The 18,102-nt window shown below is 48.2% G+C and overlaps 1 protein-coding gene across 3 annotated transcripts in view; it reads left to right on the forward strand.

Annotated features, from left to right (window-relative positions):
- Positions 1-1,357: 1,357 nt before the first annotated feature.
- LOC134969121 (pre-mRNA-processing factor 39-like) overlaps positions 1,358-18,102 on the forward strand; it is a 225,143-nt gene continuing 208,398 nt past the window's right edge. Inside the window, exons 1-3 of one of the 3 annotated variants that reach the window (XM_063944845.1) lie at positions 1,358-1,465; positions 11,842-12,029; positions 12,765-12,890. In XM_063944845.1, coding sequence (XP_063800915.1) covers positions 1,432-1,465; positions 11,842-12,029; positions 12,765-12,890 — 348 coding nt within the window. In that variant the 5' untranslated portion in view covers positions 1,358-1,431. Of the gene's footprint in view, positions 1,466-1,489; positions 1,628-11,841; positions 12,030-12,764; positions 12,891-18,102 lie in introns of those variants that run through there. The other 2 variants (XM_063944847.1, XM_063944846.1) reach the window with 2 other exon arrangements.

An 18,102-nucleotide genomic window follows, 5' to 3' on the forward strand; every position in this document is an offset into this window, starting at 1 on the left:
CCCTCCCGCCCCGTGACCGCCTCTGCCTGTCAATCAAGCAGAGGCGATCGCAGCCCAGAGATGCTGATAGCATCTCACTGGGCTCCCAGGGTGTGCATGCGCATGGCGCACGCCACAAAGCAATTCAGACCGCAATCGCTGCAGTGATGCAGTCTGAATTAAAACCTAGGCCCGCAGAGACTGCTTTACAGAATTTAAGAAAAGATTTGTGCGCAGAGCCTGTATTGCAAGCTCATGATTTCAGGTGTCAAATGTAACCCTTGCAAAACAACAGCTACTTATTCAAAATGGTAAGATATGGTGTATGTGCCCACTTTGCCAGAGTATTTCATGCCCAAAACAGCATTGGGGCAGGCAAAATACAAATGGGTCATATGTAAGTGACCACTCTCTGTTGATTTCAGGTGTCAAAATTGTGGCCAAGACTAGTTAACCCTTGCAAAACTACAGCTACTCATTCAAAATGGCAAATTATAACATATGGTGTGTGCCCAGTTTGCCAGTGTATTTCATGCCCAAAACAGCATTGGGCCAGGCAAAATACAAGTGGGTCATATGTAAGTGACCACCCTCTGTTGATTTCAGGTGTCAAATGTACTATGGCCCAAGACTAGTTAACCCTTGCAAAACTACAGCTACTTATTCAAAATGGCAATGTATAAAATGGTGTTTTTGCCCACTTTGCCAGTGTATTTCATGCCCAAAACAGCATTGGGCCAAGCAAAATACAAGTGGGTCATATGTAAGTAACCACCCTCTGTTGATTTCAGGTGTCAAATGTATGGCCCAAGACTAGTTAACCCTTGCAAAACTACAGCTACTCATTCAGAATGGCAAATTATAACATATGGTGTGTGCGCCCAGTTTGCCAGTGTATTTCATGCCCAAAACAGCATTGGGCCAAGCAAAAGACAAGTGGGTCATATGTAAGTGACCACGCTTTGTTGATTTCAGGTGTCAAATTTGTGGCCCAAGACTAGTTAACCCTTGCAAAACTAAATTGTCAGAATAAGAAGCTGTAATTTGAATAAAAAGTGAATAAGAAGCTAACTTCAGCCTCGTTTCCACCAATGCATTTGACTTCCCACTTTAGTGGACGCTCTGGAAACCATACATACATATATTATATATTACATGAATACAAAAGGGTGGACGCCGGCCTCTAGTACAAACACGACATGCTGCTCTGATATTGATATTGTATCTTTATAAAAAGAACACGTCTTGAAATAAATATTATACTAAACTGTAATGTAATAGATCTTCCTTAACTAAACGATCGATATGCCTGAATCAATGATGGCCGACCTAGATTCAGATGCTGGTCACGTTGCCCGAGTTGCACTGGCTGCTGGGTCCGGCTGATTGGCCGCTAACTGTAGGAAGGGGAGGGTGGTTACCGTCGCTATTGCATGACGTCACGAAGGGAAGATGGCGTGGAGGGTTCCGACAAACGGCTCTGGAGGTCCGAATTTAAAACCATTAATGGCAACATTTAAAATAGTTACTGTAAAGATTGCATGGGAATAGTGAGGGGTTATGCGGCCGATAAATTGTGTTATACGAGGAAATGTTGTATGAGATCCTGAATAGGTAATGTGACGGGATACTCTGATGTCCTGAATAGGTAATGTTAATGTAATGGGATACTATATAGGCCCTCAGATAGGTAATGTGATGGGATAATATGCAACCTGGGTAGGCAATGTAATGGGATACTCTGTAGGCCCTACATAGCTAATGTGATGTGATGGGATACTCTGTAGGCCCTGTATAGCTAATGTAATGTGATGGGATACTCTGTAGGCCCTGCATAGCTAATGTGATGGGATACTCTGTAGGCCCTGCATAGCTATTGTGATGTGATGGGATACTCTGTAGGCCCTGTATAGCTAATGTGATGGGATACTCTGTAGGCCCTGTATAGCTAATGTAATGTGATGGGATACTCTGTAGGCCCTGCATAGCTAATGTGATGTGATGGGATACTCTGTAGGCCCTGCATAGCTAATGTGATGTGATGGGATACTCTGTAGGCCCTGTATAGCTAATGTGATGGGATACTCTGTAGGCCCTGTATAGCTAATGTGATGTGATGGGATACTCTGTAGGCCCTGTATAGCTAATGTGATGGGATACTCTGTAGGCCCTGTATAGCTAATGTGATGGGATACTCTGTAGGCCCTGTATAGCTAATGTGATGGGATACTCTGTAGGCCCTGTATAGCTAATGTGATGGGATACTCTGTAGGCCCTGTATAGCTAATGTGATGGGATACTCTGTAGGCCCTGCATAGCTAATGTGATGTGATGGGATACTCTGTAGGCCCTGCATAGCTAATGTGATGGGATACTCTGTAGGCCCTGTATAGCTAATGGGATACTCTGTAGGCCCTGCATAGCTAATGTGATGGGATACTCTGTAGGCCCTGTATAGCTAATGTGATGGGATACTCTGTAGGCCCTGCATAGCTAATGTGATGTGATGGGATACTTTGCAGACCCTGGTTAGGTAATGTTTTGTGATACATTACCTTGCCCTACTGCAGAGTAACCTAACGGGATCCTCTGCAGGCCATGGATAGGCAATGTGTTGAGATACATACTCTTGGGCCTGGTAGGTAATGTGATGGGATAGTCTACAGGCCCTGGGTAGGTAATGTAATGTGAGGTGATAGTCTGCAGGTCATGAGTAGATAATGTAATTTGATTGGGTACTCTGCAGGTCCTGAGTACATAATATGATGGGATAGTCTGCAGGCTCTGGGTAGGTAATGAAATGTGATGGGATAGTCAAACTGGCCCTGGGTAGGTTAAGTAATGGGATGGGATAGCCTGCGGCCCTGGGTAGGTTAAGTAATGGGGTGGGATAGCCAGCAGGCCCTGGGTAGGTTAAGTAATGGGGTGGGATAGCCAGCAGGCCCTGGGTCGGTTAAGTAATGGTGTGGGATAGCCAGCAGGCCCTGGGTAGGTTAAGTAATGGGGTGGGATAGCCAGCAGGCCCTGGGTCGGTTAAGTAATGGGATGGGATAGCCTGCAGGCCCTGGGTAGGATAAGTAATGGGATGGGATAGTCTGCAGGCCCTGGGCAGGTTAAGTAATGGGATAGTCTGCAGGCCCTGGGTAGGTAATGTAATGGGATGGGATATTCTGCAGGCCCTGGGTAGGTTAAGGTATGGGATGGGATAGTCTGCAGGCCCTGGGTAGGTAATGTAGTGGGATGTGATATTCTGCAGGACCTGGGTAGGTTAAGTAATGGGATGGGATAGTCTGCAGTCCCTGGGTAGGTTAAGTAATGGGATGGGAAAGTCTGCAGTCCCTGGGTAGGTTAAGTAATGGGATGGGATAGTCTGCAGGCCCTGGGTAGGTTAAGTAATGGGATGTGATAGTCTGCAGGCCCTGGGTAGGTAATGTAATGGGATGTGATATTCTGCAGGCCCTGGGTAGGTTAAGTAATGGGATGGGATAGTCTGCAGGCCCTGGTTAGGTAATGTAATGGGATGTGATATTCTGCAGGTCCTGGGTAGGTCAAGGTATGGGATGGGATAGTCTGTAGGCCCTGGGTAGGTAATGTAATGGGATGTGATATTCTGCAGGACCTGGGTAGGTTAAGTAACGGGATGGGATTGTCTGCAGGCCCTGGGTAGGTTAAGTAATGGGATGGGATAGCCTGCAGGCCCTGGGTAGGTTAAGTAATGGGGTGGGATAGCCAGCAGGCCCTGGGTAGGTTAAGTAATGGGGTGGAATAGCCAGCAGGCCCTGGGTAGGTTAAGTAATGGGATGGGATAGCCTGCAGGCCCTGGGTAGGTTAAGTAATGGGATGGGATAGCCTGCAGGCCCTGGGTAGGTTAAGTAATGGGATGGGATAGCCTGCAGGCCCTGGGTAGGTAATGTAATGGGATGGGATATTCTGCAGGCCCTGGGTAGGTTAAGGTATGGGATGGGATAGTCTGCAGGCCCTGGGTAGGTAATGTAGTGGGATGTGATATTCTGCAGGACCTGGGTAGGTTAAGTAATGGGATGGGATAGTCTGCAGGCCCTGGTTAGGTAATGTAATGGGATGTGATATTCTGCAGGTCCTGGGTAGGTCAAGGTATGGGATGGGATAGTCTGTAGGCCCTGGGTAGGTAATGTAATGGGATGTGATATTCTGCAGGACCTGGGTAGGTTAAGTAACGGGATGGGATAGCTTGCAGGCCCTGGGTAGGTTAAGTAATGGGATGGTATAGCCTTCAGGCCCTGGGTCGGTTAAGTAATGGTGTGGGATAGCCAGCAGGCCCTGGGTAGGTTAAGTAATGGGGTGGGATAGCCTGCAGGCCCTGGGTAGGTTAAGTAATGGGATGGGATAGCCTGCAGGCCCTGGGTAGGTTAAGTAATGGGATGGGATAGCCTGCAGGCCCTGGGTAGGTTAAGTAATGGGATGGGATAGCCTGCAGGCCCTGGGTAGGTAATGTAATGGGATGGGATATTCTGCAGGCCCTGGGTAGGTTAAGGTATGGGATGGGATAGTCTGCAGGCCCTGGGTAGGTAATGTAGTGGGATGTGATATTCTGCAGGACCTGGGTAGGTTAAGTAATGGGATGGGATAGTCTGCAGTCCCTGGGTAGGTTAAGTAATGGGATGGGATAGTCTGCAGTCCCTGGGTAGGTTAAGTAATGGGATGGGATAGTCTGCAGGCCCTGGGTAGGTTAAGTAATGGGATGGGATAGTCTGCAGGCCCTGGGTAGGTAATGTAATGGGATGTGATATTCTGCAGGACCTGGGTAGGTTAAGTAATGGGATGGGATAGTCCGCAGGCCCTGGGTAGGTTAAGTAATGGGATGGGATAGTCTGCAGGCCATGGGTAGGTAATGTTATGGGATGGGATAGTCTGTAGGCCCTGGGTAGGATAAGTAATGCAATGGGATAGTCTGCAGGCCCTGAGTAGGTTAAGTAATGGGATGGGATAGTCCGCAGGCCCTGGGTAGGTTAAGTAATGGGATGGGATAGTCTGCAGGCCCTGGGTAGGTAATGTAATGGGATGGGATATTCTGCAGGCCCTGGGTAGGTAATGTAATTTGATGGTGTACTACAGGTCCTGAGTACATAATGTGATGGGATACTCTGCAGGCCCTGGATAGGTAATGTGATGGGGTGCTCTGCAGGTTATAGGTACATAATATGATGGGATAGTCTGCAGGCCATGGGTAGGTTAAGCTATGGGATAGTCTGCTGGCCCTGGGTAGGTTAAGCTATGGGATGGGCTAGTCTGCAGGACCTGGATAGGCAATGTAGTGGGATGGAGTACCCTGTAGGTTTTGGGTACATAATGTGATGGGATAGTCTGCAGTCCCTGGGTAAGTTAAGTGATGGGATAGTCTGCAGTCTGGGTAGGTTAAGTAATGGGATAGGATAGTTTGCAGGCTCGGGTTAATTAATGGGATGGGATAGTCTTCAGGCTTGGGTAGGTCAAGTGATGGGATAGTCTGCAGGCTCGGGATAGGTTAAGTAATGGGATGGGATAGTCTGCAGGCCGTGGGTAGCCAATGTAATGGGATGGGCTAGTCTGCAGGCCCTGTGTAGGCAATGGGATGGGCTAGTCTGCAGGCCCTGTGTAGGCAATGGGATGGGATAGTCTGCAGGCCCTGGGTAGATAATGGGATGGGGTACTCTGCAGGTTGTGGGTACAAAATGTGATGGAATAGTCTGCAGGTCCTGGGTAGGTAATGTAATGTGATGGTGTACTCTGCTACTCTTGGGTATAATTACTAAAGTTTCTAAACAAGACAAGCGGTGGTATTGCCCATAGCAACCAATCAGATTTTATCTATTATTTCTCTAACGTCCTAAGTGGATGCTGGGGACTCCGTCAGGACCATGGGGAATAGCGGCTCCGCAGGAGACAGGGCACAAAAATAAAGCTTTAGGATTAGGTGGTGTGTACTGGCTCCTCCCCCTATGACCCTCCTCCAAGCCTCAGTTAGGTTTTTGTGCCCGTCCGAGCAGGGTGCAATCTAGGTGGCTCTCCTAAAGAGCTGCTTAGAAAAAGTTTTTAGGTTTTTTATTTTCAGTGAGTCCTGCTGGCAACAGGCTCACTGCATCGAGGGACTTAGGGGAGAGAATTTCAACTCACTTGCGTGCAGGATGGATTGGATTCTTAGGCTACTGGACACCATTAGCTCCAGAGGGAGTCGGAACACAGGTCTCACCCTGGGGTTCGTCCCGGAGCCGCGCTGCCGACCCCCCTTACAGATGCTGAAGATTGAAGGTCCGGAAACAGGCGGCAGAAGGCTCTTCAGTCTTCATGAAGGTAGCGCACAGCACTGCAGCTGTGCGCCATTGTTGTCACACACTTCACACCAAGCGGTCACGGAGGGTGCAGGGCGCTGCTGGGGGCGCCCTGGGCAGCAATATTTAATACCTTTATGGCAAAAGAATACATCACATATAGCCATTGAGGCTATATGTATGTATTTAACCCATGCCCGATATCTAAAACTCCGGGAGAAAAGCCCGCCGAAATAGGGGGCGGGGCTTATTCTCCTCAGCACACAGCGCCATTTTCCTGCTCAGCTCCGCTGTGAGGAAGGCTCCCAGGACTCTCCCCTGCACTGCACTACAGAAACAGGGTAAAACAGAGAGGGGGGGCATTTTTTGGCGATATTTTGATATATTTAAGCTGCTATAAGGAACAACACTTATATAAGGTTGTTCCCATATATATTATAGCGCTTGGGTGTGTGCTGGCAAACTCTCCCTCTGTCTCCCCAAAGGGCTAGTGGGGTCCTGTCTTCGATAAGAGCATTCCCTGTGTGTCTGCTGTGTGTCGGTACGTGTGTGTCGACATGTATGAGGACGATGTTGGTGTGGAGGCAGAGCAATTGCCGATAATGGTGATGTCACCCCCCAGGGAGTCGACACCGGAATGGATGGCTTTGTTTATGGAATTACGTGATGATAATGTCAGCACATTACAAAAATCAGTTGACGACATGAGACGGCCGGCAAACCAGTTAGTACCTGCCCAGGCGTCTCAGACACCGTCAGGGGCTGTAAAGCGCCCTTTACCTCAGTCGGTCGACACAGACCCAGACACAGAATCTAGTGTCGACGGTGATGAAACAAACGTATTTTCAAGTAGGGCCACACGTTATATGATCACGGCAGTGAAGGAGGCTTTGCATATCTCTGATACTGCAAGTACCACAAAAAGGGGTATTATGTGGGGGGTGAAAAAACTACCTGTAGTTTTTCCTGAATCAGAGGAATTAAATGATGTATGTGATGAAGCGTGGGTTAACCCAGATAGAAAAGTGCTAATTTCAAAAAAGTTATTAGCATTATACCCTTTCCCGCCAGAGGTTAGGCCGCGCTGGGAAACACCCCCTAGGGTGGATAAGGCGCTCACACGCTTATCAAAACAAGTGGCGTTACCGTCTCCTGATACGGCCGCCCTCAGGGATCCAGCTGATAGGAGACTGGAAACTACCCTAAAAAGTATATACACACATACTGGTGTTATACTGCGACCAGCCATCGCCTCAGCCTGGATGTGCAGTGCTGGGGTCGTCTGGTTGGATTCCCTGACTGAAAATATTGATACCCTGGATAGGGACAGTATTTTATTGACTATAGAGCAGGCATGTCCAAACTGCGGCCCTCCAGCTGTTGTGAAACTACATATCCCAGCATGACCTGACACAGTTTTGCTGTCAGAGAATGCTAAAGCTGTGTCAGGGCATGCTGGGATGTGTAGTTTCTCAACAGCTGGAGGGCCGCAGTTTGGACATGCCTGCTATAGAGCAATTAAAGGATGCTTTCCTTTATATGCGAGATGCTCAGAGAGATATTTGCACTCTGGCATCGAGAGTAAATGCGATGTCCATATCTGCCAGAAGGAGTTTATGGACGCGACAGTGGTCAGGTGATGCGGATTCCAAACGACATATGGAAGTATTGCCGTATAAAGGGGAGGAATTATTTGGCGTCGGTCTATCGGATCTGGTGGCCACGGCAACTGCCGGAAAATCCACCTTTTTACCTCAGACCCCCTCCCAACAGAAAAAGACACCGTCTTTTCAGCCGCAGTCCTTTCGGTCCTATAAGAACAAGCGGACAAAAGGACAGTCATATCTGCCTCGGGGCAGAGGAAGGGGTAAGAGAGGGCAGCAAGCAGCCCCTGCCCAGGAACAGAAGCCCTCTCAGGGTTCTGCAAAGCCCTCAGCATGACGCTGGGGCCTTACAAGCGGACTCAGGAGCGGTGGGGGGTCGACTCAAGAATTTCAGCGCACAGTGGGCTTGCTCACAGGTGGACCCCTGGATCCTGCAGGTAGTATCTCAGGGTTACAGGTTGGAATTCGAGAAGTCTCCCCCTCGCAGGTTCCTAAAGTCTGCTTTGCCAACGTCTCCCTCAGACAGGGCGACGGTATTGGAAGCCATTCACAAGCTGTTTTCTCAGCAGGTGATAGTCAAGGTACCCCTCCTACAACAGGGAAAGGGGTATTACTCCACGCTATTTGTGGTACCGAAGCCGGACGGCTCGGTAAGACCTATTCTAAATCTGAAATCTTTGAACCTGTACATACAAAAATTCAAGTTCAAGATGGAGTCACTCAGAGCAGTGATAGCGAACCTGGAAGAAGGGGACTTTATGGTGTCCCTGGACATAAAGGATGCTTACCTGCATGTCCCAATTTGCCCTTCACATCAAGGGTACCTCAGGTTCGTGGTGCAAAACTGTCATTATCAGTTTCAGACGCTGCCGTGTGGATTGTCCACGGCACCTCGGGTCTTTACCAAGGTAATGGCCGAAATGATGATTCTTCTGCGAAGAAGAGGCGTATTAATTATCCCTTACTTGGACGATCTCCTGATAAGGGCAAGGTCCAGAGAACAGCTGGAGGACGGAGTAGCACTAACCCGACTAGTGCTGCAACAACACGGGTGGATTCTGAATTTTCCAAAATCTCAGTTGACCCCGACGACACGTCTGCTGTTCCTGGGAATGATTCTGGACACGGTTCAGAAAAAGGTGTTTCTTCCGGAGGAGAAAGCCAGGGAGTTATCCGAACTTGTCAGGAACCTCCTAAAACCAGGGAAAGTGACTGTGCATCAATGCACAAGAGTCCTGGGAAAGATGGTGGCTTCTTACGAAGCGATTCCATTCGGCAGATTCCACGCACAAACTTTTCAGTGGGATCTGCTGGACAAATGGTCCGGATCACATCTGCAGATGCATCAGCGGATAACCTTATCGCCACGGACAAGGGTGTCTCTTCTGTGGTGGTTGCAGAGTGCTCATCTGTTAGAGGGCCGCAGATTCGGCATACAGGACTGGGTCCTGGTGACCACGGATGCCAGTCTGAGAGGCTGGGGAGCGGTCACACAGGGAAGAAACTTCCAGGGCTTGTGGTCAAGCCTGGAGATGTCTCTTCACATAAATATACTGGAGCTAAGAGCGATTTACAATGCTCTAAGTCTGGCAAAACCCCTGCTTCAGGGTCAGCCGGTGTTGATCCAGTCGGACAACATCACGGCAGTCGCCCACGTAAACAGACAGGGCGGCCCAAGAAGCAGGACAGCAATGGCAGAAGCTGCAAGGATTCTTCGCTGGGCGGAAGATCATGTGATAGCACTGTCAGCAGTATTCATTCCGGGAGTGGACAACTGGGAAGCAGACTTCCTCAGCAGACACGATCTACACCCGGGAGAGTGGGGACTTCATCCAGAAGTCTTCCACATGATTATGAACCGTTGGGAAAAACCAATGGTGGATATGATGGCGTCCCGCCTCAACAAAAAACTGGACAGGTATTGCGCCAGGTCAAGAGACCCTCAGGCAATAGCTGTGGACGCTCTGGTAACACCGTGGGTGTTCCAGTCAGTGTATGTGTTCCCTCCTCTGCCTCTCATACCAAAAGTACTGAGAATTATACGGCAAAAGGGAGTAAGAACGATACTAGTGGCTCCGGATTGGCCAAGAAGAACTTGGTACCCGGAACTTCAAGAGATGCTCACGGAGGATCCGTGGCCTCTACCTCTAAGACGGGACCTGCTTCAGCAGGGACCGTGTCTATTCCAAGACTTACCGCGGCTGCGTTTGACGGCATGGCGGTTGAACGCCGAATTCTAAGGGAAAAAGGCATTCCGGAAGAGGTCATTCCTACACTGGTAAAAGCCAGGAAGGAGGTGACTGCACAACATTATCACCGCATTTGGAGAAAATATGTTGCGTGGTGTGAGGCCAGGAAGGCCCCCACGGAGGAATTTCAACTGGGTCGATTCCTACATTTCCTGCAAACAGGATTGTCTATGGGCCTCAAATTGGGGTCCATTAAGGTTCAAATTTCGGCCCTGTCGATTTTCTTCCAGAAAGAATTGGCTTCAGTTCCTGAAGTCCAGACTTTTGTAAAAGGAGTACTACATATACAGCCCCCGGTTGTGCCCCCAGTGGCACCGTGGGATCTTAATGTAGTCTTGGATTTTCTCAAATCCCATTGGTTTGAGCCGCTCAAATCGGTGGAGTTGAAGTATCTTACATGGAAAGTAACCATGCTACTGGCCCTGGCTTCAGCCAGGAGAGTATCAGAATTGGCGGCTTTATCATATAAGAGCCCATATCTGATTTTCCATACGGACAGGGCAGAACTGCGGACGCGTCCTCATTTTCTGCCTAAGGTGGTGTCAGCGTTTCACCTGAACCAGCCTATTGTGGTGCCTGCGGCTACTAACGATTTGGAGGATTCCAAGTTGTTGGACGTGGTCCGGGCATTGAAAATATATATTTCAAGAACGGCGGGAGTCAGAAAGTCTGACTCACTGTTTATATTGTATGCACCCAACAAGATGGGTGCTCCTGCTTCTAAGCAGACGATTGCTCGTTGGATTTGTAGCACAATTCAACTTGCACATTCTGTGGCAGGCTTGCCACAACCTAAATCTGTCAAGGCCCATTCCACAAGGAAAGTGGGCTCATCCTGGGCGGCTGCCCGGGGGGTCTCGGCATTACAACTCTGCCGAGCTGCTACTTGGTCAGGGGCAAACACGTTTGCAAAATTCTACAAATTTGATACCCTGGCTGAGGAGGACCTTGAGTTCTCTCATTCGGTGCTGCAGAGTCATCCGCACTCTCCCGCCCGTTTGGGAGCTTTGGTATAATCCCCATGGTCCTGACGGAGTCCCCAGCATCCACTTAGGACGTTAGAGAAAATAAGAATTTACTTACCGATAATTCTATTTCTCGTAGTCCGTAGTGGATGCTGGGCGCCCATCCCAAGTGCGGATTGTCTGCAATACTTGTACATAGTTATTGTTACAAACAAATTCGGGTTGTTATTGTTGTGAGCCGTCTGTTCAGAGGCTCCTACGTTTGTCATACTGTTAACTGGGTTCAGATCACAAGTTATACGGTGTGATTGGTGTGGCTGGTATGAGTCTTACCCGGGATTCAATATCCTTCCTTATTATGTACGCTCGTCCGGGCACAGTATCCTAACTGAGGCTTGGAGGAGGGTCATAGGGGGAGGAGCCAGTACACACCACCTAATCCTAAAGCTTTATTTTTGTGCCCTGTCTCCTGCGGAGCCGCTATTCCCCATGGTCCTGACGGAGTCCCCAGCATCCACTACGGACTACGAGAAATAGAATTATCGGTAAGTAAATTCTTATTTTTCCATACTGCAATAAAGAAATGATAGCTAGAATCTGATTGGTTGCTACGGGCAACATCACCATGTGTCTGCTTTAGGCACTGTAAATATACCCCAGAGAGTAGTATGTGTCTGTCATTTGCTGTAATGCATTGCTTATAAGGATAATGTAACTGTGTTGTTTTTTTTTTTTTTTTTTTATAAAATGTGTGCAGATGTGCCTTCTGTCCCTGTTCATCCATTCGTGCCCTGTGACGTTTTCACCACTGAGGACTGCTCAGGCAGTGATGATGATGCGCCCAAAGAGGAGGCGCTTAATATGCCACCACGCTGGATAGAATCTGTAAATAAGCCGAATAGTTACACAGAGTGGACTAAGCTGGTGTCTGTTGCAGAGGGAAAGGTAACTATTGCAGCTATTCTTATCTCTATCAAGCACTCTCGGTTCGCCACATGCACCGTTTCAATTTCTGGCACCCATAATAGATTTGGTCATTTTATTTATTACATGTTTGCAGCATTGTATACACAGAAGCAGCAGCAGCACCAAGTCATTTTCTCAGAGAAGGTGGGCCACGTGCAATATCAGTGCGAGTTCTTGCTTATGCAGTAACGTCTCCAGCACCGTGCATGCACATATCTACGGCAAAATGGAGTTTGGTATAATTTTCTCTCTGATTTCTGTACTGCATATATCTCTGGTAAAATGGCAACGGTACTATATTCCCGGTGACTTCTTCAGCAGCGGCCACATAGGTATATTCAGCGCGTGCAAGGTTTACAATGTGGGCCTCCCTTGACCCCACACCCTGCATCCATTATAGATCTGCCAATACAGTAGAAGCTGTGTCTGATGGACAGCCTGCTTGTGCCTGCATCAGTTTGTCTGTTCATTTAGCTGTCCTATTATCCAATCTTTGAATACATCAAACTCTTCTCTGACAACATGACTTGTTCTCGAATCCCTCTGATTTTAAACCCTTTAGGGGGGAATCAGTTCCCAGTGTTGTGCCTCCATGATGTTTGGCTAGGGTAACCCAACATCGCTAAGGTTAATTTAAATCCCTCTTTAGTTTACTTGGATGTGCAAGGAATGCTGACAGATGTCTACATACCTATCTCTCCTTGGCTCTCACAGAAAAACCTGGCAGCTTGTAGGAAAGTGTACGATGCTTTTCTCATGCAATTCCCACTCGCTCACATCTACTGGAGAAAGTATGCAGAGACGGTGAACAAGATTGGCACTGCAGAAGAAGCTGAAAAGGTGCGTGTGACTATTCCACAGTCTATAAGTGTTGTTGTTCCCCATTTACATTGGTAAACTGCTGAATTTATCTCTGGATGTTGTTGGCATATAACTATTAATATGTCCCTCTTGTAAGTTAAAATATGAGAAGCACTAGTGTGAGTTTGCAGAATCTCACATGAGATATAGGGCCGCAAGTAAATTTCTCCCGCTTCAAACTGCCAGGTAAAAAAACAAAAACTGAAGTTCTAGCAAGGGGGATGTAAAGATGGTTAAATATACTAAAGTCATTCATTTGAATTACCTTGAGTATACACCATGCTGTGTGTGTGTGTGGGAGGGGGGGGGCGGACCTTGGTGTTAATACAGAGAGGGAGAATTCCACAAAGATACTCATCCACTACAAACCTGGTCCAGCCCTTGTAATCCACAGTGGGTGTATTATTACTTGTAACAAATGTATCAGTTATTTATTTTTTCTCTATTCCTTATAAGGCGCAAGATACTATATTATGTATAATATTCGTGTTCATTAATACAGAGCAGTAAGAAAGTACCATCTCTGCAGAACATAACTGCCATTTTAATTAAGTCAGAAAGAAGCACACTCAAGTTGGGTACACCCTAGACGACTGCCAATCTTGCCGATGGGGCGATTTTACCCTCGTCCTGGACCAGGCAAGAAAGCCAGTACACACTAGCCGATTTAATAAACATCGGAACGATCCCTCGTTCCGTCCTTCATTACACTGCTGAGCACCTCAAACGATATCTTCAGATTGACCTGCATGCACAGCCAATCTGAAGATGCAACGATCGGCCCGTGGGAGCGCGCACTAGTGCATACACACCGGACTATTGGAATGATTTATCATTTCGGTCCGTTGGATATTGGCAATTCGTCAAAAATATCGTCTAGTGCAGGCCTGGCCAACCTGTGGCTCTCCAGATGTTGTGAAACTACACATCCTAGCATGCCCTGCCACGGTTTTAGCATTCCTTAATAGCAAAACTCTGGCAAAGCATGATGGGACTTGCAGTTTTACAACAGCTGGAGAGCCACAGGTTGGCCAGGCCTGGTCTAGTGTGTACCCAGCTTTAAGTGTAAATAATGATCTAACAAACCTACAATACTCTTGTAATGCCAACCACTGAGAAATAAATGATACTTTCTACACACTGTACAGGGGTTATCCTTCGACTGTTCTGCCACTGATGGTAAGCCTTTGCGCATGCGCAGACCTCACCCGCCATCCACCATTGGACTTCTGCCGCCAATGTATGTCGATGGCAAAAGAATTTGCTATCACTATCAAACCATCAATGGTTTTTGAACATTGATGATAGTTGGCCATCGCTACACTGTTCTACATAGACAGTACCCTTTCTATCAGTGTTACTAACTGTGATGTGCAACAAGTAGAAAAGAAGTGACTGAATCCTAAAACAAGTCTATTCCTTTCCCAAAAAACTCAAAATAGCTCCAACCCATATGAATGGTGCGTAGAAAGAGAATATAGTTTAGGATATTGCTGCATACTTCACAGTGCATTTATACTGTTTTATGTACAGATCTGGTGGTTAATGTGTTGAGCTGCTGGGTTTCAATATTACTGAATTAAGGTGGCTTTTTCCAGTTGTTAAAACTCCTTGTTAATAAAAGCAAAATATGCCAATTTTTAGTCATTTTAAAAATGTACATCAGTCACAGAAAATCTCAGTGCATTACCCCCTGGCTGTTGAATCACTTTGGTGTAGATGTACTAATCCTTGCTGGCCCTTCAGGGGGTGGAGCCGGAACTTCTGGTCCACTGCATTTCTAGGAAAAAAAACCTAATTAAAAAAAAGAACAAAATTGCAACACAGAATACCAATTTTTGTCATAAGTGAAATTGCCAGCTATGCTACCTATACACTTTTTCAAATGATTATGTCCCTACACTTTATGTTAAACCCATACACATTCTTCACTGCCTACACATTTTGTTAAACATGCATTGCCTCCACACACTGTAGTTAATCTAACATAAGCATCACATACAAATGTTGTTTCTGCTGCGGGGTACACTGGGCTCCACAAGGATTAACATCGGGGTGTAGTGTAGGATCTTGATCCGAGGCACCAACAGGCTCGAAGCTTTTGACTGTTCCCAAGATGCACAGCGCCGCCTACTCTATAACCCCGCCTCTGTGCACAGGAGCTCAGTTTGTAAGTTGGTGCCATAGTGTAAGCAGGCACTTAACAGGAACTACAAGGGCTGCAGCAGGCAAAGTCTCAGACTTTTCTGTCTGCTGCTCCGTCACCCCCAGCGGCGCTGTAAACTCCCGTGCCCTGGTTGCCCGGTCACTGCAGCGGAGGCTCCTGTTTCTTCAAAAACGGTCAGTCACGCACGCTGCCGTCCTCCCGGATCGTGGGGCCACAGGTACGGGAGAGGTAAGGGGCTTCTGTGCCCGCACTTTACCGCGATCCAGTGCGGCCGTAGGAGGCGGGCCACGCGCGTGCTGGCGTGGATACTGATTACTGGGCAGCCGCTCCACTAGCCCCCAGGGACAAATAAGGGGCACAGGTCTGGGTTTTTTCTTTACTATATTAACACCGCTTTTCACTGCCCGCAGCGCCCGGTATGGATGCCAGCAGGGGGAGCAGGTCAGACTTGAGGCCCCCCCAAAGGCGCCATTCCCGCCCTGGAGCTGCATATCTCTCCCTCACTCCTGACCTGTGGCCATCACAGATTGAGCTGAGCTGTTTCTAGGACTGCTGGGGCAAATCCTCCTCTGTAGAACCGCCTGATCGCCAGTGCTGTGCTTCATACAGGACACTTAAGTATTCTACCTGTCACTGGGACAGTGTTAGTTAAGAAAGAGTGCATACATTCAGGGTTGTGTGGTACAAACACCCTGTGATATACATCCAGTGTTTACTGTGCTTTGATATATCTATTGTTAACACATATAGCCATACTGAGTATTACTTTGTAGTGCTAGTCCAGTGCAGTTTTCTCTGACGTCCTAGTGGATGCTGGGGACTCCGAAAGGACCATGGGAATAGCGGCTCCGCAGGAGACTGGGCACAAAAGTAAAAGCTTTAAGACTACCTGGTGTGCACTGGCTCCTCCCCCTATGACCCTCCTCCAAGCCTCAGTTAGATTTTTGTGCCCGAACGAGAAGGGTGCAGTCTAGGTGGCTCTCCTGAGCTGCTTAGAAAAAAGTTTAGTGTTAGGTTTTTTATTTTCAGTGAGACCTGCTGGCAACAGGCTCACTGCATCGAGGGACTAAGGGGAGAAGAAGCGAACTCACCTGCGTGCAGAGTGGATTGGGCTTCTTAGGCTACTGGACATTAGCTCCAGAGGGACGATCACAGGCCCAGCCATGGATGGGTCCCAGAGCCGCGCCGCCGTCCCCCTTACAGAGCCAGAAGAGCAGAAGAGGTCCGGAAAAATCGGCGGCAGAAGACGTCCTGTCTTCAATAAGGTAGCGCACAGCACCGCAGCTGTGCGCCATTGCTCTCAGCACACTTCACACTCCGGTCACTGAGGGTGCAGGGCGCTGGGTGGGGGCGCCCTGAGACGCAATATAAACACCTTAGGGGGCAAAAAATGCATCACACATAAGCTGCTGGGCTATATGGATGCATTTAACTCATGCCTGTTTTTCCATAAAAAAGCGGGAGAACGGCCGCCGAGAAGGGAGCGGAGCCTATCTCCTCAGCACACTGGCGCCATTTTTCCTCACAGCTCCGTTGGAGGGAAGCTCCCTGACTCTCCCCTGCAGTCCTGCACTACAGAAACAGGGTAAAACAAGAGAGGGGGGGCACTAATTTGGCAGATAAATCTATACAGCAGCTATATAAGGGAAAAACACTTATATAAGGTTATCCCTGTATATATATATATAGCGCTCTGGTGTGTGCTGGCAAACTCTCCCTCTGTCTCCCCAAAGGGCTAGTGGGGTCCTGTCCTCTATCAGAGCATTCCCTGTGTGTGTGCTGTGTGTCGGTACGTTGTGTCGACATGTATGAGGAGGAAAATGGTATGGAGGCGGAGCAATTGCCTGTATTAGTGATGTCAGCCCCTAGGGAGTCGACACCTGACTGGATGGTCTTATGGAAGGAATTACGTGATAGTGTCAGCACTTTACAAAAGACTGTTGACGACATGAGACAGCCGGCAAATCAGTTAATACCTGTACAGGCGTCTCAAACACCGTCAGGGGCTCTAAAGCGCCCGTTACCTCAGGTGGTCGACACAGACCCAGACACGGATACTGACTCCAGTGTCGACGGTGAGGAAACAAACGTATTTTCCAGTAGGGCCACACGTTACATTATCACGGCAATGAAGGAGGTTTTGAACATTTCTGATACTACAAGTACCACAAAAAAGGGTATTATGTGGGGTGTGAAAAAACTACCCGTAGTTTTTCCTGAATCAGATAAATTAAATGAGGTGTGTGATGAAGCGTGGGTTTCCCCCGATAAAAAACTGCTAATTTCTATAAAATTATTGGCATTATACCCTTTCCCGCCAGAGGTTAGGGCGCGTTGGGAAACACCCCCTAGGGTAGATAAGGCGCTCACACGCTTATCAAAACAAGTGGCGTTACCGTCTCCTGATACGGCCGCCCTCCAGGAACCAGCTGATAGGAAGCTGGAAAATATCCTAAAAAGTATATACACACATACTGGTATTATACTGCGACCAGCAATCGCCTCAGCCTGGATGTGCAGTGCTGGGGTGGCTTGGTCAGATTCCCTGACTGAAAATATTGATACCCTGGACAGGGACAATATATTATTGACTATAGAGCATTTAAAGGATGCATTTCTATATATGAGAGATGCACAGAGGGATATTTGCACTCTGGCATCAAGAGTAAGTGCGCTGTCCATTTCTGCCAGAAGAGGGTTATGGACGCGACAGTGGTCAGGTGATGCGGATTCCAAACGGCATATGGAAGTATTGCCGTATAAAGGGGAGGAGTTATTTGGGGTCGGTCTATCGGACCTGGTGGCCACGGCAACGGCTGGGAAATCCACCTTTTTACCCCAGGTCACCTCTCAGCAGAAAAAGACACCGTCTTTTCAGGCTCAGTCCTTTCGTCCCCATAAGGGCAAGCGGGCAAAAGGCCACTCGTATCTGCCCCGGGGCAGAGGAAGGGGAAAAAGACTGCAGCAGACAGCCTCTTCCCAGGAACAGAAGCCCTCCCCCGCTTCTGCCAAGTCCTCAGCATG

This window comes from Pseudophryne corroboree, chromosome 11, assembly GCF_028390025.1.
Source record: "Pseudophryne corroboree isolate aPseCor3 chromosome 11, aPseCor3.hap2, whole genome shotgun sequence".
NCBI classification, from domain to species: Eukaryota; Metazoa; Chordata; class Amphibia; order Anura; family Myobatrachidae; genus Pseudophryne; species Pseudophryne corroboree.